The following is a 27,016-nucleotide window of genomic DNA, read 5'->3' as shown; positions in this document are numbered from 1 at the left end:
GCAGGCACATTTCCTCTTACTCTCTCGTTTTGGCGCCTGTTTATTTTTAAACTCTGTTGTGGAGAGGCCGGCATTGGTGGCAGACTGAGAGAGAGCACCCTTGATACGAGGAGTGACGTCTCCAGGAGATAAGGACTTGCTGCAAATCGGTAAGAAAATGACTGAAATAAACCAGCTGAGCTGGAGCGATAGCACAGTGGTTGGGCATTCGCCTTTCACATGGCCGACCTGAGTTCGATTCCTCTGCCCCTCTCGGAGAGCCCCGCAAGCTACCGAAAGTATGGAGCCCGCACGGCAGAGCCTGGCAAGCTACCTGTGCGTATTGGATATGCCAAAGACAGTGACAATAAGTCTCTCAATGAGAGACGTTACTGGTGCCCGCTTGAACAAATCGATGAGCAACGGGATGACAATGACAGTGACAGTGAAGGGGTGGGTGTAGCTTCGATCACACTTGCCTTGCGCATGTGAGGCCCGGGTCAGTCTCCACGTCACACAGTCATTTAAGGGACAAAAGACTTCTAGACCAGAACATGACGTCTCACAGCTATTCCATTCCTGAGGCTCCCGTCAGGGCCCTCCAGGCAGGCCCCTGTGCAACGGCGCTGAATCAGCTGCTCACTGGGAAACGCACCAGGACACCTCAAAAGACTCGGCTTGGGGTGAGGCCTGTCCGCAGCCGGAAAGTGACAGGGTGTGGGCAGGCGCTGCCCCCAGCCCAGCCACGCTGGCAACTGCTCGGGAGCGTGGCCTTGGGCGCCTCGGGAAGCAATAGTGACCTGTGCCCCAGGCACCTCAGGGACACGCACAGCCGTGTGTGGGACGGTGTGGGACCTCAGTCACAGTCAGCCAGGCTGCAGGGAGGCAGAGGCCGAAGCTCCGTCCACGGGCAGCTCAATTTGCCTTTTACGGAATAAGCAACCAATTTGAGACAGATACTGATCCTGGTTATGTTAATGAAGCATTTGCAAAATTTTGTGAAACCTTTGGTGTAAAACATGTTACCAGTATTCCTTACAATCCTCGAGGACAAGCAATTGTTGAGCGTGCCAAAATTATGTTGAGTGCTCCCTCAAAATTATGCTACAAAAATTAGCACTGTAGCACTCTCGTCCTGTTGCTCATCAATTTGCTTGAGTGGGCACCAGTCACGTCTCCATTGTGAGATTTGTTGTTACTATTTTTGGCATATCGATTATGCCCACAGGTAGCTTGCCAGGCTCTGCCGTGCAGGCGGGATACTCTCGGTAGCTTGTCGGGGTCTCTGAGAGGGATAGAGGAATTGAACCCGGGTCGGCCACATGCTGGGCAAACGCTCTACCTGCTGTGCTATCAGTCCACTCGTTACAAAAATTAAAAAGAATAAAGAAGGAGATGGTGGTGAATTGCAAGCCTACCCGACACAATTTGTTAAATTATCCTCTTTTAATTTCTCTTTTAATTTTAAACATTTTTAGCTTGGATCAGTATGGACTCTCAGCGTTTTGGACAAATTTTGGAAAAGTTCCCCTGGCCAACAGCCCACACCTGAGGTCCTCTGGAAGGACCCCGTGACTAGTAACTGGAACGGTCCAGACCCGTTACTACCTTGGGGCAGAGGACACGTTTGTATATTTTCCAGAGATCAACATGAGCCGAGATGGCTACCGGAGAGCCTTGTCTGGACGGTAGAGACGAAGAAGAAAGAGACCCTTGAGGAGAACAGCCGAAAGGCCGAGTTGGATGACTCTCTGCTCCAGGGATAATATTCCCAGAGGCCTGACTTGGTCGGAGATGCCGTCACGGCTACAGTACAGGGAGCGTCACAGCTGCTCCGTAAGATTGGAACCGACCCAGTTCTGTTGTCGCTGCTCCCGGTCCTCCTGCCCTGGGGGCGGTCATGCTGATGGGGAGCAGTATTGCACGTCCAGCTCCTCCATGACTGTAGAGGAAGCGGCGACAGCGGGGAGCTGGCCCACCAGGTGGGCCGAGCCGTCCAGCAGGAACAGGACGTCCCGCTTGCTCTCTGCGAGGGACAGGGCAGCGTCCAGTGAGGGCCGGAGGGACCCGTCCAGGAGGAAGACGATATCCCTCCGGTTGGCGTGAGCTGCGTGGGCACAGAGAACAGAGTGAGACGGACACGGGGGGACCATGTGTGCCCGCCGCACGGCACACACATGGCCACGCGTGGCAGGGGCCGCCTGGGACACAGGCAGAGTGCGTCCTGCAGGTGGCAGTGGGCTGGCGTGCGGTGGGGCGTGATGAAGCAGGAGGGCAGCATGGCAGCGGAGGCGGGGGGGGGGCTGTGGCCTGCAGGGCCTGTGTGTCTCGGGTGGGCCTGGACCCCCGGCCTCAGGCTTTCCATGCGGCCACGGGGCGTGTGCCACGAAGCCGGCCAGAGCCCGCGTGGACGTGGCCCTGACTCTACGTCCACTTTGTCTACTGGATTCTTTCCAGGGGCCACACCTGAGCGAGGGGCTCGTGGACAGACCAGGCACCTGCTTTGATCCATGCGGGCCGCGGGAATAACACAGGAGAGACCCCGAAACCGGTTCTGCCCGGCCCGGGAAGGTGCCACAGCACCTTATCCCACTGGCTTCTGTCAAGCTGCATCTGCTGTGACAAGGCGGCGTGGGCGGTGGGAGGAAAGCGAGAGGGAGGGAGGGAGGCCGTGGGGAGAGAAGCTTCTAGAAGCCCAGCGAGGCTGAGCGGGCGCATGCAAGAGGCCGTGCAGCCATGGGTCCAGGGGGCAGACTGCAAGGGCGGCAAGCTGGTCGTGATATCCATCTCCCTCCTGGACGTGGGACCCCAGAACTGGGCCAGGAACCCGCGCGCCCACTGTTGGGGGCACTGGGTGTGACGACGTGGCTCCTGCTCGCTGAGCCCCGACAGCTCCTGGACGGAGCCCACTCGGAAGGCCGTGGCGCTGTTGGACGCGACCCTGCCCACCTCCTGGGAATCGGCGTCCCTCACGCCCACCGAGAACACCTTCACGCCCTGCTGCGTGAGCGCCAGGCTGGCCTGCTGCGCGTCCTCCACCGACTTCCAGCCCATGACGACGAAGGCGATCTGCGGGACCCTCTGGTCCAGCCGGCTGCCCGCCTCAGGCACGAAGTGGTGCAGCTGCAGGTGCTGGACTCCCACCTTGGTGTTGGCGTGGCGCCTGCCCTTGTACACCACCTTGCCGATGGCGTCCAGGACCTGCTGCTTGCTGGAGAACTCCCGCAGGAAGAACTCGTCCGTGGGGTCTGAGCTGTACTGCACCAGGCCCACCTGGATGGAGTCGCCCTCCTCGTAGAGCGTGTCCATGATCCCCGACACGAAGGTCAGCACCTCCTGGAAGCTGTCCCTCCGGAAGTTGATGGACCCGTCCAGCAGGAACACGATGTCTGCATTCTTCTTCTCTGAACACGAGGCAAAGGAGAATGAGCGGAAACTCGGCCCCAGGCCAGAGCTGAACATGCAGATGGGGATGAGGACGCTGGCGGGCCAGGCCTGGCGACACCCACTCCAGCACACGCCCGCCTGCTCGAGCGAGGGCCGGGAGGAAAGGAGAAACGGGGCACCCGTGTCTGAGCCGGACAGACTCGGGTGTGTTGGGACCGAGCTCTGACGTCAGAGTCTGCGTGTCACGGGGTCACGGGGAGTGGTCCTGGGAGCCCCCCACCAGCTAGACAGCGGTGCTGAGGGTGGCAGGGGGCAGGGGGCAGGTGTCGCCAGGGCAGAACGGCGTGAGCAGGGGAAGGTTATAAAACAGGGCGCGGACCCCGGCAGCTTCGCAGCGCCCCGCCAGCCTGCCAGAGCTGCTGAGAACACACGGGCTTGGGGACAACTTCCTGATTCTAACTGGCGGAGGCAGGAGTGAAGGGGTCGCGGTGGGGAGCGGGGGACGGGCAGGGGCAGGAAGCCACCCTGCGGGGGCCAGGGATAGGGAAGAAGCTGGATGTCGGAGGGCCTGCTGTCGGGTCAGCCTGACGGCCACGGGCTCCTTCTCCACGCACCCCTGGGTGGGCACCCCAAGGACACCCCAAACTCCCACGGAATCACTCCTCCACTGTTTCATTTGGGGGCCCACAGGACACTGCATATCCAACAGTATCCAGGGGTCCCTCCAGCAGGGCCGGGGGACCCTCGGGCCAGTGGGGATTTGAACTGGCGACCCTGTGTGTGCTGGGAAGGCAGGCGCCGAGGCCCTTCTGTCCTCCCTGGGGTCCCAGCCTTTCCTTTCCGGAACCTTCCACAGCCACTGTGACAAGCCTGTCCCCTCGGGCACCTACCTGGCCGTGACGGGGAGGACGCGTCCACGTCGGGAGGCGCAGGCGTGACCCTGGGCGAGCCGAAGGAGCCCATCACCTTGTCCTCCACCCGGGGCAGCTCCCTGAACTCCCGCACGGTGAGCACCTGGCCCGGGCTGTTGGCGATGACCTGCATCTCGGTCCTGTCGCTGTTCCGGTCCCCGATGCCCAAGCTCGTGATGCCCGAGTTCCTGATGACCTGCGAGAACCTAGACACGTCATCCTGGGACCTGCCGCCCAGGAAGAGCACCAGGTGCTGGGGCACCCCATCCTCGATGCGGCTCCCAGCCGACTTGACAAAGAAGTTCCTGGCCACGAACTCCAGCGCCTTGCCGGTGTTGAGGGGGAAGCCGCCCTTGAGGCGCAGGCGGTGGATGGCGTCCAGCACGGGGCCCTGCGACTTGCAGGTCTTCAGGTAGAACTCGGGGTACACCTCGTTGCTGAACTGCACCACCCCCACCCTCACGCGCCTGGGCCCGATGCTGAGCTTCCGCACGATCCTGCCCACGAAGTCCCGGATGTGGGCCAGGCCGTTGGGCTTCACGCCGTCCGAGCTGTCGATCAGGAAGACGATGTCGGCCACGTCGCTGGGCAGGTCTGCGGGGGAGGGACACGTCAGTGCAGGCAGCGCGGGCAGCTCCACACGGGAACCCGCTCATCTCTGAGGCTCCCCGGACCCCGGCAGGAATCAGGGCCACACAGGCCTGAGGGCTCCTCTCGTGGGCCTCTCGGTGTCATCACCCCAAAGGGCACCCTTTGCACCCGAGCATTTCTGTCTCTTGAAGTGGTCCAAGTTGTCTCTAAATGTTCTCTGCCACGTGTGCTCTAACTTGGGGCCTGTGGTCCCAGGGCCAGTTGTTTAGTGTGGCCAAAGCAGCATTTAGAAACAGTGAGGTCAGCGCCACTGACCGTTGATTCTCGTCTTTTTCCAGCCTGGCCCCGTCTGACTCAGTTTCCCCCGCTGGCCCTCCCGGCCCCCAAGTTTCAGGCTCCCCCTCACACACTCTCTCCCCTGGCTTCTGGTTGATAAACGCTAACCCGAGGGATCACAAGCCGTTTCTACTGGGAGAGGCCAGGTCCTTGTCAGGGAAGAGGGAAAGAGCAGAGGTCAAAGGGCAGGAGTCACCCCATGACATCTGGGGGGTGGGATGACTCAGAGTCTTTGCAGTTTCTGACTCACCAGGATTTTCGGGTTTTCTCTACCCAAGCTGGCTGTTAACTGTCTATGGAGTCTCCGAACAGAAGACGCCCCGCACCTCCCCGAGCCTCCACTTCGCGGCCACGGACAAGCCCACCTCCCCTCTGACCCTGAGCCAAGGTCCCCAGGCTGACAGGCACGGGGCCCTGCCCGTGGAGAGGGACAGGCAGGCACGGCGCCCGGCATAGGATCCGGCAGCTCAGCAGCTCCCAGAGAGGCCCCGTGAGCAAAGGCTGTGGAGGAACCCAGAGACTGACAGACAAGCCCCCTGCACAAAAACACACACGAATGTGCACACACGCACATGCACACATGTGCACACACATGCACACATACACACGCACACACATGCCCATAGATATACACGTGCACACATGCACACACACATGTCCATATAAGCACACATGCACACATGCACATAAGGCATACACACACACACACATAGACACACACATGTGTGTTCCCCTGAATGAGCCACGAGTGAGCCCTGATCACAGACTCTCAAAGCAGGAGTTTCAAATCACAACAACCCAAATGAACAATGTGCCTGCCAAGGGGGCAGCCTGGGGGTGGGAGGGAGCCTGTGGCCATTCCTGAGGGGAGTTGTCGCTGGAGGGGGGATTGCTGATGGCACATTGCTCACCTGAAACTCATCTATGAGCCACTATGTAAATCAGGTGCCTTAAGATTGAAACATTTTTTAATTAAAAAAATAAATAAAAAGAAATAAGAACTACAACAATTCTCAGGAACCATAAATGGTATCAGTGAAAGAGGTGGTCCTGTCCCAACACTCACCTCAGGGAGGTGTCCTGTCCCTACATTCACCTCAAGGAGGTGTCCTATTCCAACATTCACCTCAGGGAGGTGTCCTGTCCCAACATTCACCTCAGGGAGGTGTCCTGTCCCACCATTCACCTCAGGGAAATGGTGCTGTCCTAACATTCACCTCAAGGATGTGGTTGTACTCTGATATTCACCTCAGGGAAGTGTCCTGTCCAACATTCACTTCACACACACTCTTGGGGCTTCAACCCAACAGCCATGAAACACATGTGAAAATAAGCAAACAGCCTCACAGAAGAACAAAAAGCTCTGATTGGGTAGAAGAGACGAACGCCAGACCCCACAGGGCACACTCTGAGCAGGAAGTCTCACACATCCTACATCAGACAGTGCGCTGCAGAGCCCAAACATGACCGACTCACAGCACTCAACCACAAGAAATCAGCCATCACAAAACTTGGCATGGAGCCAGCACAGTCGCGGGACTGAGCGGGACAAACTAAGGGAACACGCGGCCATCGCCCCAGGGCCAGTGCCTGCACCCGAGAGAGTGGCGATTCCCGAAAGACAGAAAACAGCGAGGACAGCGTTCAGTGAGAGGGCTGGCCCAGGGGGAGAGTCTCACACTGCTGGTAGCAGTGGAGTCACCACAGTCTCTGTGGAAAGTGGTCTGAGGTGAAAGAAGGCCCCCAATGTGGGAATCCATAGGGTGGGGGGGGCGGGCCCTCTCAGGCCGTGAAAATGCTCGTCAACTCTCATTTGTCAGGATGTTTGGTCCCTGAGGCCACAGCTGCACCATTCACAGTCGTCAAGCCAAGTGCCACAGGACCCGGAAATGACCACGTCTCTGTGCTCTGTGGACACTAGTTAGGAACAGGACGGCGGTATCTGGGGACACCTCTGTGGAGGTGACACTGCTGAGTGGAGGAGGTCAGGAAGTGAGACCCTTTCCTGAGGGGATCGACTCAGCAAACAAGCCCCGCACAGCAGCCTGCACTCAGGGCCCCCGAGGACTGGTCGGGAGCCCCCGGGGCCAGTGTTTAGCCGCAGCTGGAGCGAGAAAGCGGCTCCCTAGACCCTAAACTCCTTGGGCCCAGGAGAAGTGACTGAAGGCCCAGCCCACTCGGCGCTCGCCCCATCTCACCTGGGGGCGGGTAGGGCGCGGCGTCCAGCAGCTGCTGGATCTGCCGGGCCGTCAGCGTGGTGATGGGCGTGAGCAGCTTCTGCTCCAGGCTGGGCAGCTCCCTGAAGGTGCTCAGGGAGAACACGTACTCGGGGCTCAGGGAGATCTTGAGCAGCTCCTCTCGGTCAGCGTTCCTGGCCACGGTGACCGGGGCCACGCCCACCCGCTTGAGCTCAGCCGCTGGCTCGTCCACCTTGTCGCTGGACCTCCCCGAGGAGATGAGCACCAGGAACTGGGGGACGCCCTCCTCGATTCGGCTGCCCAGGGGCCGCCTGAAGATGTTCTTGGCCACGAACTCCAGGGCGCCGCCCAAGTGCACCTGCCGGCCGCCCTTGGGCCGCAGCGCCTTCACGGCGCCCAGCACCTCCTCCTTGCTCGAGTGCGTGTTCAGCAGAAACTCTACCCGGGGGTCCTCGCTGAACTGGACAACCGACACGCTCGTCGTGTCCAAGCCCACATCCAGGAAGCCCACCAGCCTCTCGAGGAAGGTGCGGACGTGCTGGAACTCGGGGCCCGCGGCCTGGGAGCCGTCGATGAGGAAGACGATGTCCCTCTTGCTGCCCACACCTGCGGGACAAAGGTCACCATTGGCGTCCACTCCTGGGACCCCCACTCTCAGCTCAGCATCAAGGAGTCACGGGGCTGAGGGCCTTCCATGCGTTTCTACACCAGTGGCCGGGCCCCACCCCCAGAGGAACCTGGGCAGTGTGGGGTGTCAGGCGGGGCACTGCAGCCGGTCTCGGAAGGAAGGGTGACCCCGCGGAGGCCGAGACAGAGCCTCATGGACCAGGTGGGCACAGGGACGGGCACACGAGGGTCTTGGCCACTGTCACCCAGGGTGCGGGTGATGCCTACAGAAGGTGCCCGAGAGCCCTTAGGCTGGCACCGGGGAACAGGCCACTGGGAGGAGGGGTGGGTCAGAAACCAGGGCAGAGTGTGAGGAACGGGGCTGCTCCCGAGGACGCTGGGCACCAGGAGGGCCCAGGACAGAGGGCGAGCACTGTGCGCATCACACACACTCTCACACACACACTCACACCAGACACACACGACCAATACCATATACACTCACTCATACACACGTACACTCACTCTACACACACACACAGTACATCATACACTCACTCAAACACATGTACACTCACTCCACACACACAATACTCACATCATACACTCACACACACATACACTCACTCCACACACAATACTCACATTATACACTCACACACACATACACTCACACACACATACACTCACTCCACACAATACTCATATCATACACTCACACACATACACTCACTCCACACACAATACTCACATCATACACTCACACACATACATTCACTCCACACACAATACTCACATCATACAACCACACACACATACACTCACTCCACACACAATACTCACATCATACACTCACACACATACACTCACTCCACACACAATACTCACATCATACACTCACACATACACATGTATACACTCCACACACACGATAGTCATGTCATACATTCACTCATATGCACATACACTCACTCCACACACACAATATTCATAACATACACTCACTCAAATGCACATACAATCATTCCACACACACAAACAATACTCACATCATACACTCACTCATACACACATACACTCACACCAGACACACAGTATTCACGTCATACACTCACACACACACACACACACACACCACAGCATGCACACACTGCTCCCACATGCCACACTCATGTATGTCACAAAGACACATGCACTCTCACCACACGCCACACACAAACACACTCAGACATACACACCACACAGACCCGCACACCACAGACGCCCTGCACACTTACACGCCTCAGGCACACCCCACACACTCGCAGCACAAACACGCCACACCACACATAGCACCCTCGCCAGCCCGAGCAGGGGTGAGCGGGGTTTTCGGTGGCTGCCCCTGGGCTGCCACAGTGACCCCTTGAGACCAGCTGCAGGGCAGAGTGGCTGCGGGCACTCGGCCACTGCCCAGTGCTGTCCTCCAGGCACCCCAGCCCCGGCCCGGGTCCCGCCTCACCTGGAAGCACCGACTCCCGTATCCGGGCGACCTCGTCCCGGCTCAGCTGCACCACCTGCTCGGACAGCACCTGCTGGACGGTGTCCAGCTGCCAGAAGTCGGGGATGGCCACGGCGAAGTCGGGCAGGAGGGAGATGGTCTGCATCTTGCTGATGTCGGCGTTGCCGATGCCGATGCCGATGGGCACGGCCCCCCCCCCCCCCGCTCTTCAGGGCGGCCACGGGGCCCTGGACGTCGTCGCCCGACCTGTCGGCCGTGAGGACCACCAGGAGCTGGGGGACACCGTCGGCGATGCGGCTCCCCGCGGACTCCACCAGCATGTTCCGCAGCATGAAGTCCAGGGCGGCCCCGGTGTTGGGGCTGGGCCCCCCCAGCAGGCTCAGCTGGCGCACGGCGCTGACCACGCTCTGCCTGTCCGGGTGGGAGTTGAGGTAGAACTCGGGCCGGGGCCGGTCGCTGTACTGCACCAGCGCCACGCGCACGCGGTCGGGGCCCACGTCCAGGCTCTCCACCACGCTCTGCACGAAGGCCTGCAGCAGCGGGAAGCCGTCGCGCACGCTCTCGGAGCCGTCCAGGAGGAACACCACGTCCTTCTCGCTGGACACTGGGAGGGAGGGGCCGGGTGACCTACGGAGGGCAGATGCCCTGCCCCGCCCGGGGCCATGGCCTCAGGCCTGGGGACACTAGCCACCCCCAGCAGGGATATGGACCGTACACACGTTATCAGGGCGGGAGCGAAGGACAGTGGGGAAGGCGCTAGCCTTGCACGCGGCCGACCCGGGTTCCATCCCCGGCATCCCACAGGGTCCCCTGAGCCCTGCCAGGAGGAAGCCCTGAGCACTGCCAGCTGTGGCCCCCAAAAGTAAGTAAATGCTAATTCAAGAAGAGGACGGGCTTCACGGGAGACAGGTGGCGGGAGGGCCCTGGCCTCGCTCTGTCCCCAGCACCGCCCCGGCGGACCCCGGCCTGGTCCCCGAGCACAGCGCCAGGAGACGCTCTGAGCTCTGTCTGGGGCCCAACAACCCCCTCCAAGAAGAACAGGGTCAGAGGGAGCGGGAGCCGGGGGACCGGGGCTGGGGGGTCAGGCTCTGCCTGCAGGAACCCCAGGGTCAGCCCCAGCACTACAGCCCCTGACCCCACCAGGGGACAGTCACCCCCAGACACTGCCACAGTTTAAAAAGGGGACCCGAGTCAGGGCGGGTCCAAGAGTGAACGTGACTCGGGGCAGCGTTCACTCGGGGTGACAGAAGGTCACCTGCTGGCTCTGCCCCCTGCCAGAGGCCCTGCGGGCGACCTTCCGTGGCGGGCGGGGGTGGCCCGGCCCTCCCAGGACAGTCACGCTGCTCCCGGAGCCCCCTCGGGGCAGAGCTCTGGGGTCTGGCGCCTCCTCTTTTGCCTCAGAGCCTAACTGAGGCGCCAAGTACTTCCTGCAGGAGGGGGCCGGGATGCCGGGACACAGGGGCACTGGGACGCTGGCAGGACAGCCACCCGGGAGCTGGGCACCCAGGCCTGAGCAGCGGGAGACAGGCGGGGACGCACAAACCAACCACGGCTTTGAGTGACCCACTGCACGGCACAGCCGTTCACAAGACCCCTAACCCAGATGTCCTGGCTCCCGTCCAGAGCACGAGGAAACAGTACAGCCGTTGGGCATGTGTGTTTGTGTGCATGTGCGTGCATGTGTGTGTGCATGTGTGTGCGTGTGTGCATGCATGTGTGTGCATATGTGTTTGTGTGTGCACATGTGTGCATGTGTGTGTTTGTGCATGTATCTGTGTGTGCATGTACGTATGTGCATGTGCGTGTGTGCGTGCACATGTGTGCATATGTGTGCATGTGTATATGCATGTGTGTGCATGTATGTGCGTGCGTGTGTGTGCATGTGTGTGTGCATGTGTATTTGTGTGCATGTGTGTGCGTGCGTGTGTGTGCTTGTGTGTGGGTGTGAGGTCAGGGGGAGATTGTTTGGAGTCGTGCGGGGTTGACGTGAGCTCACTGACTTCCTGGGGGTCCACCACAGGGGAGGACTGGCCGTGCTCTGCTCCTGGCAGGGGGAGGTGGTGGCAACTGTCCCGTGGCCCTGTCATGGCCTCGGCCGCTGCTGCTGAGCCCTGGCATCGTGGCGAGGGCAGGAAGTGAATGTGCTGGCCCGGGACAGCCGGGGTGAGACCTCAGGGACCATGAGGATGGGGACTGCCGGGCTCTGTGCCGGCCTTCAGGACACTCGGGGCCTCTCCAGCCTCACTCGGCCAAGCAGGGGCCAGGGGATGTGATGCCGGCAGGGACCACCAGGTCACTCCTGGCTCTGCGCTCAGGGCTCATTCCCGGCTCTGTGCTCAGGGCTCACTCCCAGCTCTGTGCTCAGGGCTCACTCCCAGCTCTGTGCTCAGGGCTCACTCCCGGCTCTGTGCTCAGGGCTCCCTCCTGGTGAGACTCAGGGGCCGTCACTGGTGACAGGGAGTCAGCCTCGGTCGACTGTCGGCTGTGCTCGGGGAGGGTCCTCGTGCGGCTGTCATCTGAATCCTTATGAGCAACTGTTCTAGTCTCCCGGGAGTGCCCGAGCCCCTGTTTGTCCAGGGGCCTGAGAGGGAGGGAAGGCCCCAGGGAGCCCTGTGGAGGCAGTGGCCCCCTCGCCCCTACCCTGCCCTTCCCCTAAGTCCCAGGAGGTGACCCGCGAAGGTCATCGCATGCTGGCAGGGGAGAGGACCCGCGGCGAGGGGCGCGTACCTGGAGGCACCGCGCCCTGGAGACGTTCTGCACCGTCTTTAGGAGGTTCACAATCTGAGGCTGCAGGTCCCCGATCTTGGGGAGCGACTCGGTGACCAGGATGAAGGCGCGGGAGGGCACGACGAGCTCCAGCTCGGCCAGCTCGGCGCTCTTGGCCTGCAGGATGAAGGGCACCACGCCACTCTGGCGCAGGGCCTGGGCCGGGCCGGCCACGCCGTCCGAGGACCTGCCGGCCACCAGCAGCACCAGGAACTGCAGCACGCCCTTGTCCACGCGGCTGCTGGCCGCCTTCACGAACAGCTGCCGCTGGGCGAAGTCCAGCGCGTAGCCCAGGTTGAGAGTCTTCCCCGTCTTGATCTTCATGCGCTTCACCAGGCTCAGCAGCTCCGCCTTGTGCTGGTGCTCGCTGAAGCGCGACTCCACCCGCACGTCGTCGCTGAACTGTGCCACGGCCACCCGCGTGCCGCCCGGCCGCACGTCCAGCTCCTCGACGACCTTGTAGAGGAAGTCGCGCACGGCGGGGAACTGGCCCACCAGGTTGGCCGAGCCATCCAGCAGGAACAAGACGTCCCGCTTGCTCTCTGTGAGGGACAGGGCAGCGTCCATGAGGGCTGGAGGGACAGTGCCGCCGACCGCCCCAAACCCGGCCCAGAAGACCCCATGGTGACGCGCGGCCTGCGGCAGACCTGAGGGACGCAAGCTGGCCGGACAGCGGGGGACCGGGAGGCCAGGCCCGGGTGTGCTCAGCGGACAGTGCTCACCTCATGGCCTGAGACACCAGCAAACCAGGGGCTGAGTTTGGCCCCGGCCCCACAGTATCACCGGGCACTGCGGCCAGGAGCAGCCCAGTGAGGCCCCAAGCGACGGGAACCTCACTTGCCTGCACACCCTCAGGCCCTCCCTGCCCCCAGGGGCTGCGCCCTGCTGCCTCAGACGCACCTCTCAGCCTGCCCTCCCCCTTCCCCCTACCTCCCTCCCGCCTGATCTCCTCTCCTCCCTTCCTTCCTCTTTACTTTCTTCCATTCTTCTTCCTTTGTTCCTTCCTTTCTCCTTCCTTCCTTCTTCCTTCTTTCCTTCCTTCCTCTTTCTTATTTTTCCTTCTTCCTTTCTTACTTCCACTTTCCCTCCTTCCTTCCTTCCTTCCTTCCTTCCTTCCTTCCTTCCTTCCTTCCTTCCTTCCTTCCTGTGTATTTGTGTGCATGTGTGTGCGTGCGTGTGTGTGCTTGTGTGTGGGTGTGAGGTCAGGGGGAGATTGTTTGGAGTCGTGCGGGGTTGACGTGAGCTCACTGACTTCCTGGGGGTCCTTCCTTCCTTCCTTCCTTCCTCCCTTCCTCTTTCCTTCCTTCCTCCTTCCATCTTTCCTCCTTTCTTTCTTCCTTCGTCCTTCCTTACTTTTTCCTTCTTTCCTTCCTTCCTCTTTCTCCCTTCCTCCTTCCTTTATTTCTTCCTTCCTTTCTTCTTCCTTCTTTCCTTCCTTTTCATCCTTCCTCTTTTCTTCCTTCCTTCTTCTCTCCTTCCTTCCTTCCTCTTTACTTTCTTCCTTCTTCCTTCGTTCTTTCCTTTCTCCTTCCTTCCTTCTTCATTTCCTTCCTTCCTTCTTTCTTCTTTCCTTCCTTCCTTTTATTTTTCCTTCTTTTCTTCCTTTATTACTTCACCTTTCCTTCCTTCCTTCCTTCCTCTTTCCTTTCTTCCTTTCTTCTTCCTTCCTTCCTCCTTCCATCTTTCCTCCTTTCTTTCTTCCTTTGTCCTTCCTTACTTCTTCCTTCTTTCCTTCCTTTCTCTTTCTCCCTTCCTCCTTCCTTCATTCTTCCTTCCTTTCTTCTTCCTTCTTTCCTTCCATCTTTTCATCCTTCCTCTTTTCTTCCTTCCTTCTTCCTTCTTTACTTCCTTCCTCTTTTCTTTCTTATTTTTCCTTCTTTCCTTCCTTTTTTCCTTCCACTTTTTTCCTTTCCTTCCTTCCTCTTTCCTTTTTTCCTTTCTTCTTCCCTTGTTCCTTCCTTCTTTCCTCCTTTCTTTCTTCATCCTTCCTTCCTTCTTTCCTTCTTCCCTTTCTTCCTCCTTCTTTCCTTCCTTTTCCCTTCTTCCTTTTTTCTTTCCTTTCTTCCATCCTTTCTTCTTTCCTTCCTCCCTTCTTTCCTTCTTCCTTCTTTCCTCTTTTCTTTCTTCCTTTCTTCCTTTTTCTTTTCTTCTTTCTTCATTTCTTCCTTCCTTCTTTCCTTCCTTTTTCTTCCTTCCTCCTTCTGCCCTCCTTCCTTCCCCCTTCCTTCTTTTTTCCTTCTTTCCTTCCTTCCTCTCTTCTTCCTTTTTTCCTCCTTCCTTTTTCCTTCCTCCTTCCTTCTTTTCTTCGTTTCCTCCTTCCTTCCTTCCACTTTTCTTCCTTCTTTCCTTCCTTTCTTCCTCTTTACTTTTTTTCTTCATTCCTTCCTTCATTCATCCTTCCTCCCTCCTTCCTTCTACTTTCTTCCTCTTCTTCCTCTCCTTTTCTCTCCTTCTTTCCTTCCTCTCTTTCTCATATTTCTGGATACAAATTTTTTACTTAAAAAACAAATCTGTCTCTGGTGATCAGGGCTGACGTGGTCCCTGAGGGGGGTCCCCAGCACACACATCTTTGCGGTGACCTTTCCCCTGTGGTGCGGCTGTGGGCTGAACCCCCGATGGTCCCCGTGCTCTGTGGCGAGGCCTGCCAGCCCCTGAGTGCACCGTGGCGTGGCTGACCGGTGAGTGTCGTGACAGTGGCCGTGACTTCGGTGCTCCTGCCTGCGGAAACCTTCCTGGCCGCACCGTCCAGTTCACCCCGAGCGGGGTCTGGGCAAACGCCTCATAGACACGGAAGCCCGAGACGGTGGCTGCGGGCTGGGTGTGGCTGACCCCGTGCGACCCCCGGGACAATGTCGTCCCCGAGCATCGCCTGGGACAGCCCAGCGGCCCTGGCATGGGGTGCCGGGGGTCCCCCTCTGTGCCGCGTCCTCGGGCCTCTGTGCTCACCCCAGGCCCCAAGGCCAGGGACCGCCGGACCCCAGCCCTCCTGCTCGGGGACCCCCCAGACCAGGAAGGCCCCGACCGCTCTGCGGCAGCCCAGCGCCGCCACTCCCGCCGAGGGCTGGGGGCGCGGGCGGCGGCCGGACTCTCACCCTGGCGCGTTACCTGGCTGGGCGAGCGGCAGCTCCTCCAGGCCCCCACTCACGTAGGTGCTCAGGGGCTGGACGAGCTGGGCTGGCAGGGTGGACAGGGAGCTGAGCTCGTCCATGAGGTACACCAGGCCCGCGTTAAAGGCGATCTGCTCCAGCTCGGCCCGGCTGGCCGCGCTGGCGCCCACGCACAGGGTGAGCACGCCCGCGCGGGCCAGGCTGCGGGCGGCCAGCAGGTAGGCGTTGTGGGCCAGCCCGGCCGCCAGCAGGAGCAGCAGCTGCGGCACGTGGTCGGCGATGCGGCTGCCGCCCGCGGGGGTGAAGAGCCGGGCGAGCGCGTGGCCGAGGGCGGCCCCCGTGTTCCGGCCCGCACCCCCCTGCAGCCGCAGCTGCCCCAGGCGAGCCAGCACGTCCGCCTTGGCGTGGAAAGTGTCTAGGCTGAACTCGGTCACCGGAGTGTCGCTAAACTGCACTAGCCCCACGCGGATGCCGTCGCGCCCGACGTCCAGGCCGCGGACCACGCTGGACACAAAGTCCCGCACGTAAGGGAAGTTGGTCTCGCCCACGTCCAGGGACCCGTCCAGGAGGAAGACGATATCCCTCCGGTTGGCGTGAGCTGCGTGGGCACAGAGAACAGAGTGAGACGGACACGGGGCGGCCATGTGTGCCCGCCGCACGGCACACACATGGCCACGCGTGGCAGGGGCTGCCCGGGATACGGGCAGAGCGCGTCCTGCAGGTGGCGGTGGGCTGGCGTGAGGTGGGGCGTGACGCAGCAGGAGGACAGCGTGGCAGCAAGGATGGGGGTCTGTGGCCTGCAGGGGCCCCATGCGTCTCGGGCAGGCCTGGACCCCCGGCCTCAGGCTTTCCATGCGGCCACGGGGCGTGTGCCACGAAGCCGGCCAGAGCCCGCGTGGACGCAGCCCTGACTCCACGTCCACGTTGTCTACTGGATTCTCTTTCCAGGGCCCACGGCAGGGGACGACCACCCAGCGAGGGGCTCGTGGACAGACCGGACACCTGCTTTGATCCACGCAGGCCGCGGGAACAGCACGGGAGAGACCCCGAAACCAGTTCTGCTCAGCCCGGGAAGGTGCCACAGCACCTTATCCCACCGGCTTCTGTCAAGCTGCATCTGCTGTGACAAGGCGGCGTGGGCGGTGGGAGGAGAGCGAGAGGGAGGGAGGGAGGCCGTGGGGAGAGAAGCTTCTAGAAGCCCAGCGAGGCTGAGCGGGCGCATGCAAGAGGCCGTGCAGCCACGGGTCCAGAGGGCAGACTGCGAGGGCGGCAAGCTGGTCGTGATATCCGTCTCCCTCCTGGACGGGGCCTGCCGCCTGCGCATGCGGGCTGGGGCCCCAGCACTGGGCCGGGAGCCCGCGTGCCCACTGCCCGGGCACTGGTGTGGGTGTGACCTGGCCCCGGGGGCTGTGGCTCCTGCTTGCCCCCAGGGCCTCTGGCCTGCACTGTCCTCCCTGGTCCCGCCCTGGTGGCCGAGTGAGAGTCACGTCGTCCAGAGTGTCCGGTCAGGGCTGGGCACGGGGCAGCCGGCTTCTGTCTCCCTGAGCGCAGCCCTGGCCCTGCTCACAGCCCGGGAGTCCCACCTTCCCTACCCCCGGAACCTCCCATGCTCCAGACCCCCCACTCTCTGTGGCCCCAAAGGCCCCTTACTACGCCGTGTCAGTGCCGTGACCCAGACGCTGCCCCCGGGGCCCCCAACGGCCTCTCACGCCTCTCACCTTCCGAGGTCCCGGAGAGGGTCCTGAGCGGGGCCAGCAGGCTGGGCAGCAGGGCGTGCAGGGGGGCGGTGCGGACCAGGGAGGACAGTGCAGGCCAGAGGCGGGCGTGAACACCAGGGAGGCGTCAAAGGCCACCTCCCGCAGCTCGGCCTCGTCGGCTGCCTGGCTGCCCACGGCGAAGGCCATGACGCCGGCGCGCCTGAGCTCCTGGGCCGGCCGGCTGACGGCGTCCAGCGAGCGCCCGCCCGTGACCAGCACCAGCAGCTTGGGGACGCCCTCGGAGGCCCGGTGGCCCGCGGCGTTGGAGAAGAGGCGCTCGCGGACGAAGTCAAGCGAGGAGCCTGTGTAGTGGGCGGCGCCGTCCATGGGCTTCATCCTGCGCACGGCCGCCTGTACCTCCCTGCGGCCGGGGTAGCTGTTGAAGTAGAACTCGGGCCGGACCGTGTCCGCGTACTGCGCCACGGCCACCTGCACGAGGTCCTGGCCGACCTCCAGCCTCTGGATGACCTTGAAGAGGAACTCGCGGATGGCGTTGAAGCTGGCCTGGCCCAGCGACGAGGAGCCGTCCACCAGGAACACGATGTCCCTCTTGTTGACCTCGACGACTGCGGGTGCAACGGGGAGAGTCAGGGGCTCGGCCCCACCCGCCCACTGTCCCACGGCCCCACCACCGGCTGCACAGAGCAGGCGACGTGGGTTAGAGCAGGGGACTCTGGCCACAGCACACACGTGCCACAGATGCGGCTGGCCCACCTCCCGGGTCCTCCTGAGGGTACACGGATCCATCCCAGCCCCTCCCGTCTCCTAGACCCGGCCAGACTGTGGCCTCAGTGTCTTCTAGCAGCCCTGACTCCAGCCTGGGGGTTGTGAGTCTCCGCCATGGCAGGGCTGATCCCCCACATACCCCCTTTTCTGCTGGGACACAGTGACGGGGCCCCTGAATCTCACAAGCAGGAAACCCGGATCCAATGGGGCATCTGAACTGTCTCCGTCAGCTCCTGAGGCTGTGGCACCCCAGCACCCTGCCAAGGGCACAGCAGTCTGGCCAGGGCACTGCCCGAGTGGTCGTGATAGCGCCTACTGTCCACTGTCCAAACACAGGTGACTGTCTGAGTCTTGGGTGGGAGCCAGAGCTGGGCGCTCCCAAAACAGTGCTCTTGAGGGCATTGCCACCTGCAGGCAGGCGTGTCGGCCTTTCACAGGGGTCAGCAGCAGCAAGGTGCCCCTCATGCCGGACCCTGGTGGCATCCACTCACCATAACGTCCAGCTTCAGACTAGAGTGATGGGCTGGACAGAGACTTTCCAGGCTCCTGTGGGTGTAAGGCAGGGGTATCGCCACACATGGCACCTGGCACCCTGGCACCTCCCACCAGCAACAAGGGACACACGTATGCAGCTGGGCATGAGGGACATGGGGCCTTGCCATGTCCTATAGGGATGCCCTGCTCACACACTCCCTCGCGTGGGCTGCTCTGACCACATGTGACAGGAGCAGAGGACTTGGCTGCCGCCACCCGCCACTGGGCTCCAGAGGCCATTGCTCCTGCAGCACCCAAAGGGTTGGCGTCCAGTGGGAACTCAGGCCTGGGTTCCTTGCTGTACTGACCACCCCCACTCGGACCTGCTGACCTTCTACAGGCAGCCTTTCAAGGATGGCGCCCAACGTGGGGCCCGAAGGTAAGGGCTGGTACGGGAGAAACTGAGCGGGAAAACATTGCACTGGGCTTGCATAGCCTCTCGGCAGATCGGAGAAAAAAGGGGTGATAGATAATTCTGTAACGTTGCAGCAGGATGCCTGTATTGACGTCCTGAACTCTAACAAAAGCAGAGGGAGTTGCCTTTGAAGGAAGAAATAATGCGGCACCTCCTTGAGAGGTAACGTAAGTATTGCTATTGGCTCTAGCCCAGAAATAGAGAACAGTTCAATTTGAAAACGTGGAAGAGAGTAGGGAAAGAATTGCGTCATGCACATCGGAAAGGGGACTTGACCTCTGCAGAGGACGGGGCGTGTGCGGTGTAATCACCACGGCCCTGATTCCTTTCCAGTCCGACTCCAGTCGAAAGAGGCTCCTCCCTGGTCCTTTGTTCCCAGGGAGGACGGTGAGTGTGAATGCAAAATGCGCTGTGCAATGGAGGGTCGCTGGTCGGAGAGTGTAGGAGACGTCCACACTGCCCCCAGGACACCCCGGGAACAGGGCACTGTTTGGTAAGGCCTCCTGATCTGGCAGGAGTTAGCTGAACTCTTAATTTTTAACCTGCCTAGGTTAAGAACAGGAGCTTTGTGAAACAGTGCAGAGATAAAATTAGTTCAGGTGTTTCCTTATGCTGCTATTTAAAAGTTAAGTGAGTGGCAATGTCTCTGTGTGTGTGTGTGTGTGTGTGTGTGTGTGTGTGTGTGTGTGTGTGTGTGTGAAAGCATGTCTGTAGTGTGAAATTGTTAGTGTCTGGGTCTGGGGTGAGGATTTTATGATTTAATGTAATTAAGAACTTTTAAAATTAAGCCAAAAAGTACTATGAGTCCAAAACCCATCAGGATGGGTTTCCTCTGAATCTATTTCACTGGCTTTATAGTAACAAAAGCGATTTTTTGGACCCAATTTTAACAAGCAGGAGACAGGGTAGTCAGACTGAGAAATGGGGGATAATCCCAACCAGCCAATGGGGAATTTTTACCCTGGGGACTGCCCTTACTTTCTCAGTCCATCAGTTTTTTCCCTGGTTCTTGAAGGGTCAGATCGATCGATCAAGTATATATGTGTGCACATGTACATGTGATGTTTGTTGTCTTTCTGTCTTTCTGTCTGTCTGTCTGTCTGTGTTGAGTACTCAAATGTTAGAGACAGGTTCAAATCAGATGTAGAAATCCTTAACACTGGGCAAGCAGCCCATCTTAGAGGTCAGTGATATGCAACCAACAATTTAAAAGGTTTAGGTGTTTTGGGAACTTGTTAGACAAAGATTTAAACAAAGATTACTAATCAGAATGTGGCACCTTGGGACTGGAGCGATAGCACAGTGGGTAGGCGTTTGCCTTGCACGCAGCCGACCTGGGTTCTATTTACAGCATCCCATTTGGTCCCCCAGAACCGCAGGGGAGATTCCTGAGTGCAGAGCCAGGAGTGACCCAAAAAGCTAAAAAAAAAAAAAAACCCAAAAACCAAAAACCAGAAAAACAATGTGGCGCCTACAAAGAAATTGGTATTCTCTCTCTAAAATCTCTTATTGAAAAAAACATTAATGGTTATTAACAGTTGAAATTATTTTGAACTTCAGAATATGCTGCTATGAAAGAGGAACTGCAGAATTAGAGCCTGAAACTAAAGTAAAAATTGTTGAAGTATTTGGTATAGAAAATTCATGATATTAAATAACTAAGGTATAAGATCTATTGAAATGAAGCCAAAAGGTGTTTTCCTCATGTTTTGTAAAAATTGGTCCAAGTTTTTCTTATGCTAGTACGTCTATATATATGTATATATAATATTTTTGTTTGTTTGCATCTGCATTGCATTGGGTTGTTAAAATGAGAGTTGAAATAATTGTTTCTAAAAACAGGTTCAAAAGGTACTGGTTTGGTTCAAAACATGAGTTTCTAGAGTTATAAAATTGGTTGCAAAACTTATCCTACCAGTGTTTTATTTGATCTCTGAGACTCTTGGTAGCTAAAATTTTTAGAGCTAATTAGCAAGGAGTTATAATGGGTTAATGTCAGATATCAGCCTGATAGCCTGAAGTCACCACATTGTGTCTTTGTAAAAGTTCTAAGAGATAACAGGTTTTCCTGCTGAAATGCCAGACTAGATTCAGATGTTTCTTCTCCGTCCACCCTTTCTCAGCCATCTGATTTCAGTTTTGAAGTTAGGAAGTTAGTATCTAAAGTGTTACAAGTCTTGAATGCCTTTTGATTGAGTATCCAAAAAACAAAATATTTATTCGCAGTAAAAGGAATTTAAAGTTTAAAGTATTCTGGCAGAAGAGATTTTTATCTCAAGAATTATGAAAAGAAATAGGATATAAAACAGGAAATTGGAAGGAATATTTCACTTTCATACTAAGACAGATATAGACAATCTAAAACTTTACTCCCTTTCTCTATATATGTGATTTCAATGATTGTTTAAAATACAAGCTTGAATTGCGTATAAGGCCATTTGAGCTGTATATTGGAGAGAAAATTAAAAATTGGAGGTTAAAGTCATCTAATAGAATAAAACACAAAATGCAGTCCATTGGAAATGATGAAGTGGGCGAATATTGGAGGAATATGTAGGTAAATGAAATATATGAATCTTGTGAACATTTAACCCTCTTTTATCCATGATTTCCTACAGTTTAGAATTCTATATCATAAAATATTTAATAATTATGAGCATTGTAAACCTTTTGAAAATATATAGGACTAATTGCCATAATAGGGGTCTTCAATGATGGTCTGCTTTTGTGGGTCATAGCTTCCAAGCAGCTCAATTTTAGCTTTGCAATTTAAAAAAAAAATTTTTTTTTTTTGCTTTTGGGTCACACCCGGCGATGCACAGGTGTTACTCCTGGCTCTGCACTCAGGAATCACCCCTGGCGGTGCTCAGGGGACCATATGGGATGCTGGGATTTGAACCTGGGTCGGCCGCGTGCAAGGAAATGCCCTACCCACTGTGCTATTCCTCCAGCCCCAAGCTTTGCAATTTTTTTTTTTGGTTTTTGGGTCACACCCGGCGATGCACAGGGGTTACTCCTGGCTCTTGACTCAGGAATTACCCCTGGCGGTGCTCAGGGGACCATATGGGATGCTGGGATTAGAACCCGGGTCGGCCGCGTGCAAGGCAAACGCCCTACCCGTTGTGCTATCGCTCCAGCCCCAGCTTTGCAATTTTTAACTTGATTACTTTTTCTATTCAAATCTCTCAGATTGCTTTCATCCATACATAATATGTAATCAAATGTGGAAAAATTTTCTTCAGTAATCTGTCGGGCAATGTGATTCATGGGCACATCATGCTTCTTCATGCAATTCTGCCCCCGGTAATCAGGAAGATTTCCTATTTCATATGTGGAGGTCGCTGCACTATCTATTCCCCATTTATCTAAAACATTTTGATTGGTAGCAAGTTTTCTGAAAACTGCTTCTGCAATGGGTGATCGACAAATATTACCCAGACACACGAACAGCACCGACTTGGTGGCCTGCTCAGCCATGTTCCCGAGCTGCGACCACCAACCGAGAAGAGAAATTTGAGGCTTTGTATGAATTGGATGCAGAGCAGCTTAATTTGGGACATATCATTTCTAGCTCTAGTCCTTGGAATTCACCTGTATTTGTTGTTAAGAGAATGGTAAATGGGGAGAATGTCAGCTGACCTAAGAAATGTTGATGACTGCATGGAACCAATGGGCCCTTTACAACTGGGCCTGCCTAATTTGGCCATTATTCCCAAACAGTGCAATATTATTATAACTGACTTAAAAGATTGTTTTCAAATACCGTCTCTTATGGGTGCTTGATCATTGTGTGATTGTAACCCAAACATGAAAGTTTGTAACTATCTCACGGTGATTCAATAAAATTTTTTTAAAAAATACCATCCCTTTAAGAGAAGAGGATAGAAAGAACAATTGCTTTTACTGTGCCTTCCTTAAAAAATGAAATTCCCGCTGAAAGATACCAGTGGAGTTTTGCCCCAGGGGATGATGAATGGTCCCACAACATATCAGTATTTTTTTTTGTTTGTTTGTTTTTGGGTCACACCCAGCGATGCACAGGGGTTACTCCTGGCTCTTGACTCAGGAATTACCCCTGGCGGTGCTCAGGGGACCATATGGGATGCTGGGATTAGAACCCGGGTCGGCCGAGTGCAAGGCAAACACCCTACCCGCTGTGCTATCGCTCCAGCCCCCATATCAGTATTTTGTTGATCAACCTTTGGATGTACTAAGGACACAGTACCCCGAAGTCAAAATTATTCACTATACAGATGATCTAATCACTGATGCACCTCAGACTAATTTGAGAAGTTGTATGAAGCTGTAACTTATGAATTAGAGTCATGGGGTTTAAAAATTGCACAGGACAAAATTCAACATCAGGTTCCTTGGGAATTTTTGGGACAAATAATATGGGAGAGTAAAATTACGCCTCAAAATGTCCAAATTTGGAGTGACAAGTTAAAAACCTTAAATGATTTTCAAAAACTATTGTGAAGTATAAATTGGCTATGGCCTTTTCTGGGCATTCCGATTTAGGCCCTACAAAATTTGTTTCATACATTGGCTATTCCTCTTTACAGAGCCCAAGGCAACTCAGCCTGGCAGCTGACTGAGAACTGAAACTAATTGAGGAAATTGTTAATAAGGCTCAGCTAGATAGAATTGATTCTTTAGAGAATTTAAACCTGATAGTGTTGGGTACTTCACATTCTCCCACTGAAAATATGGTACAAGAAACTAATATTGTGGAATGGAGTTTTTTATGTAACAAATGTACTAAGAAACTCGTCACTTATGTGTATAAAATATCTCAAATAATTCTCAAAGAAGAAAAAGAACTAAACAATTAATAGATTACTCATTTGTAGAAGCATCTGTTGTTATGGGCCTTCCTAAAACCATGAAAACTGATAATACTCTTGCTTATACCTCCGCAAAAATGCGTGCTTTTTTCTCTGCTTATGGTATCAATCATACTACAGGAATTCCTTATAATAGTACAGGACAAGCCATTACTGAACGGGCAAATAGCTCACTTAAAGACATGTTACTTAAACAAAAAGGGGGAGTATATACGGATTCTCCTAGACAGCAAGTTATCCAGAGCACTGTTTACTTAAAATTTTTTGAACCGCACTGATAACAGCTGCAGAAAAACACTGGGAAGTTCAAAATAGCTCGGAAGAAACAAGTTCTAATATAATTAGAAATAATTCAGATAAAACTATTCAGAGATGGAAAGTCCTTTATAGGGACCGGGTCTCTGGGAATTGGATGCCAGGTCAGGTAGAAAGGTGGGGGCGAGGTTTGGCTTTTACTTACACAGATCAGGAACACTTTTGGCGTCTGACCAAAAGACTCAGGCTTCTCCATGAATCTCAAGAGACGGCAAATGAAAAGACTGCAGGACGGGATAAGCAGGCTCCGGATCAGCCATCAGGCTTTGGACCAGAATGGACCTCCTCGATGCAGAAGCCCTCCGGCAACACGGCAAGCAGCATCCCCACACGGGGGAACACGGCTGACCAGACGTGCTGAAGAGGTATTACATAACACTAACACGGAGAAAACTCCTGAAGCTCTTTTTTTATTTTTATTTTATTTTGCTTTTTGGGTCACACCCGGCGATGCACAGGGGTTACACCTGGCTCTGCACTCAGGAATTACTCCTGGCGGTGCTCAGGAGACCTTATGGGATGCTGGGAATCGAACCCGGGTCGGCCACGTGCAAGGCAAACGCCCTACCCGCTGTGCTACCACTCCAGCCCCCTGAAGCTCTTTTTTTAGCCATCATATCTCTCCTGACATTACGGGTAAATGCCTCTCCTCAAAAACCTAACTTATTGGGCTTTTACTAAAGGGCAATCTTGGCAGGGTGGCCAAAGTAAGAACGGCCATAGCACTATTTTTTTGTTTGTTTTTTTGGTTTTTGGGTCACACCCGGCGATGCACAGGAGTTACTCCTGGCTCATGCACTCAGGAATTACTCCTGGCGGTGCTTGGGGGACCATATGGGATGCTGAGATTCGAACCAGTGTCGGCTGTGTGCAAGGCAAGCGCCTACCTGCTGTGCTATTGCTGCAGCCCCTGCCATAGCACTATTGACGCTATCTATTTCAACAGAAATTTAACCCGCCCTGTCTGAGCTTGTGTGCCCCTTCCTTATGCTACGTTGAGCAGTGTTCCATGCATATTTGCATTAACTCATCTATGAGCGGAGGAAGCTTCTATTTTTTCAGGGCCCAAGTAGGTGTCAGGATGCTGGTGACTCTTCCTCGACCACGGGAGGAGAGTCCGAGAACGGGAGCTCTTCAGCAGCCACTCATCCACCTCTCTCTACGGACCAAGAGATTCCTGAGTTTGCATATCACTACAGTTAGAATCATCACAGTGACTACGGCCAAGACGGTTGCTGATGTGACTTTGAACAAAGAAAAACCCGGACTGTGGAATTTGTCCAGATAATGGCATGAGAGAACTTTGAAACATTATGGACTGCAGAACTGCAGGCTGAATTGGCTGTTGCTTAAAGTGTCATTTTGCTTGGAGACTAGCTAGGTAGTCTGGGACTGGAATGCTACTTAATTTTGTGTAAACCCTGTGCTGTATAATGAGATAGAATTTCTGTGGGAAAAAGGTTAGAAATGACTTGTTAAAGCATAAAATAGTTCACCGAGGAGAACAGAACTCTAAAGTATATTTAAGACTCACCTTCCTACTCTGGAGTCTCTAGAAATTTAGCCGAGGCTTTTTTTGATGGTTTGAGTTTTCTCAAACCAGCATTAAGTTATTGCTGGGAAGGTTTGTGAGAATGGGTGTTATGCTATTGTTACTGACCATTCTGTGTCTGATCTTTCATTTTAAACAAAAAAGGGGGAGAGGTTGGTGCCCAACTAGATCATGAAGATGAGTCCGTGGACGCTGCCCTGCAAGCAGGAAGCAGACCCAGGACCTCGCTTTGCACGAAGTGGGCGAGCCTAAGCTTGTGAGTCCCACTGATGTGGAAAAGGCCAAACCGACCCTCTGCGGCCAGCAAGTTCCCACAGCCAAAGAAGCAAGTTCCGCTTCTCACATATCTCAGACCTGGCTAACCTTCAGATGCAAACACCCGCTCCTGTTTATCACAGACCCCAGGAGCCAGGAGGTCCGACCAATGAAGCCTAGTGCTCCACCTTGTTTTCCTCCCCGGGAATTGTCACTGTTACTGTTTGCCTCCTCAACAGGGCAAGACAATATACACTTTGATACATGCTCATCCTGTACCTAGGTTTCCTTGTTTCCATTCTTGTTTCCTTATTTTGATTCCTCTTACTCTGTCAAATTTCATTGGACCTGATTATAACAAGCCAGCAAATAAAAGGAGGCGAGCCGGCTGCTCTTCCTCACAAGAGCTGAGCGAGTCTTGTGATCTTCTGTGGAAAAGTTTCTCTCACGTTCCTTGTTTCAGCGCCTCAGACCACCTAATCGAACGTTTGTACAGCACAAGGAGATTGACAAGGAAGTCGCACACGATTGCGAAATCGGCCCTTCCTGTGCTGTTGGCTCCGTCAGTAAGGAAAATAATGTCAGCAGTTATCCCTGGGGTAACTTTTCTGACACATTCAGAGGACTGGGCAGAAATCACATGGCAGCAGCAGAGGAGTTGCAGAGAAGAGAGAGACCAGAGACTGAAGAGACTGAGGAGACGAAGGAGACTAGAGGGAGAAGAAGAAGGCAATGGCCAGAGGAAGATAGAGGCAAAGACTAAAAGGGAAAAGATGACGGATAAAAGGAAGACAACCGTGGCAGACTAGAGAGCAGGAAACAGAGAGACAGACTGAGGACGATAGAGGCAGGACACGGAAGGGGAAGACAGAGACCTGGGGGGAGAGAAGATGCCGAGAGAAGACCTAGAGTGAAGACTAGACGCTGAAGACTAGATGTTGAGGACGAGAAGGTGGACGGCGAGACACTGAAGATGAGGAGAACTCTGGAGACTGAGGTCTGTGAGGAAACTCGGATGATGGAACTCTGGTGCCCAGGATTACGGCCAAAATGAAGACTAAGGCTGCGCTGTAAAGGGAGAGATCAAACGATGCCAAGGAGTCCACCCGTTGCCCTGGACGAGCCTGGGAAGGCCGCTCCCGACCACTGAACGCCGCCTCCACGTCCTACCTGTGCGCGGGTGGGCCCACCACTGCAACCAAACCTTTCCACCCTTTATCTTTATATATAACTATA

The 27,016-nt window shown here is 55.7% G+C and overlaps 1 protein-coding gene across 1 annotated transcript; it reads right to left on the bottom strand.

The window, feature by feature from the left end:
- On the bottom strand, positions 1 to 22,288 carry LOC101540089 (collagen alpha-3(VI) chain-like). The gene is given in 10 exon segments (XM_055121183.1): positions 1 to 3,383; positions 4,257 to 4,871; positions 7,403 to 8,008; positions 9,507 to 9,708; positions 9,710 to 10,133; positions 12,244 to 12,814; positions 15,378 to 15,977; positions 17,098 to 17,191; positions 17,194 to 17,771; positions 22,246 to 22,288. Coding segments are annotated over 10 exon segments (4,698 nt in total). The 3' UTR covers positions 1 to 2,418.
- Positions 22,289 to 27,016: the final 4,728 nt, after the last annotated feature.

This window comes from Sorex araneus, chromosome X (assembly GCF_027595985.1).
Source record: "Sorex araneus isolate mSorAra2 chromosome X, mSorAra2.pri, whole genome shotgun sequence".
In the NCBI taxonomy this organism is placed as follows: domain Eukaryota; kingdom Metazoa; phylum Chordata; class Mammalia; order Eulipotyphla; family Soricidae; genus Sorex; species Sorex araneus.
This window is presented reverse-complemented; position numbering and strand designations above follow the sequence as displayed.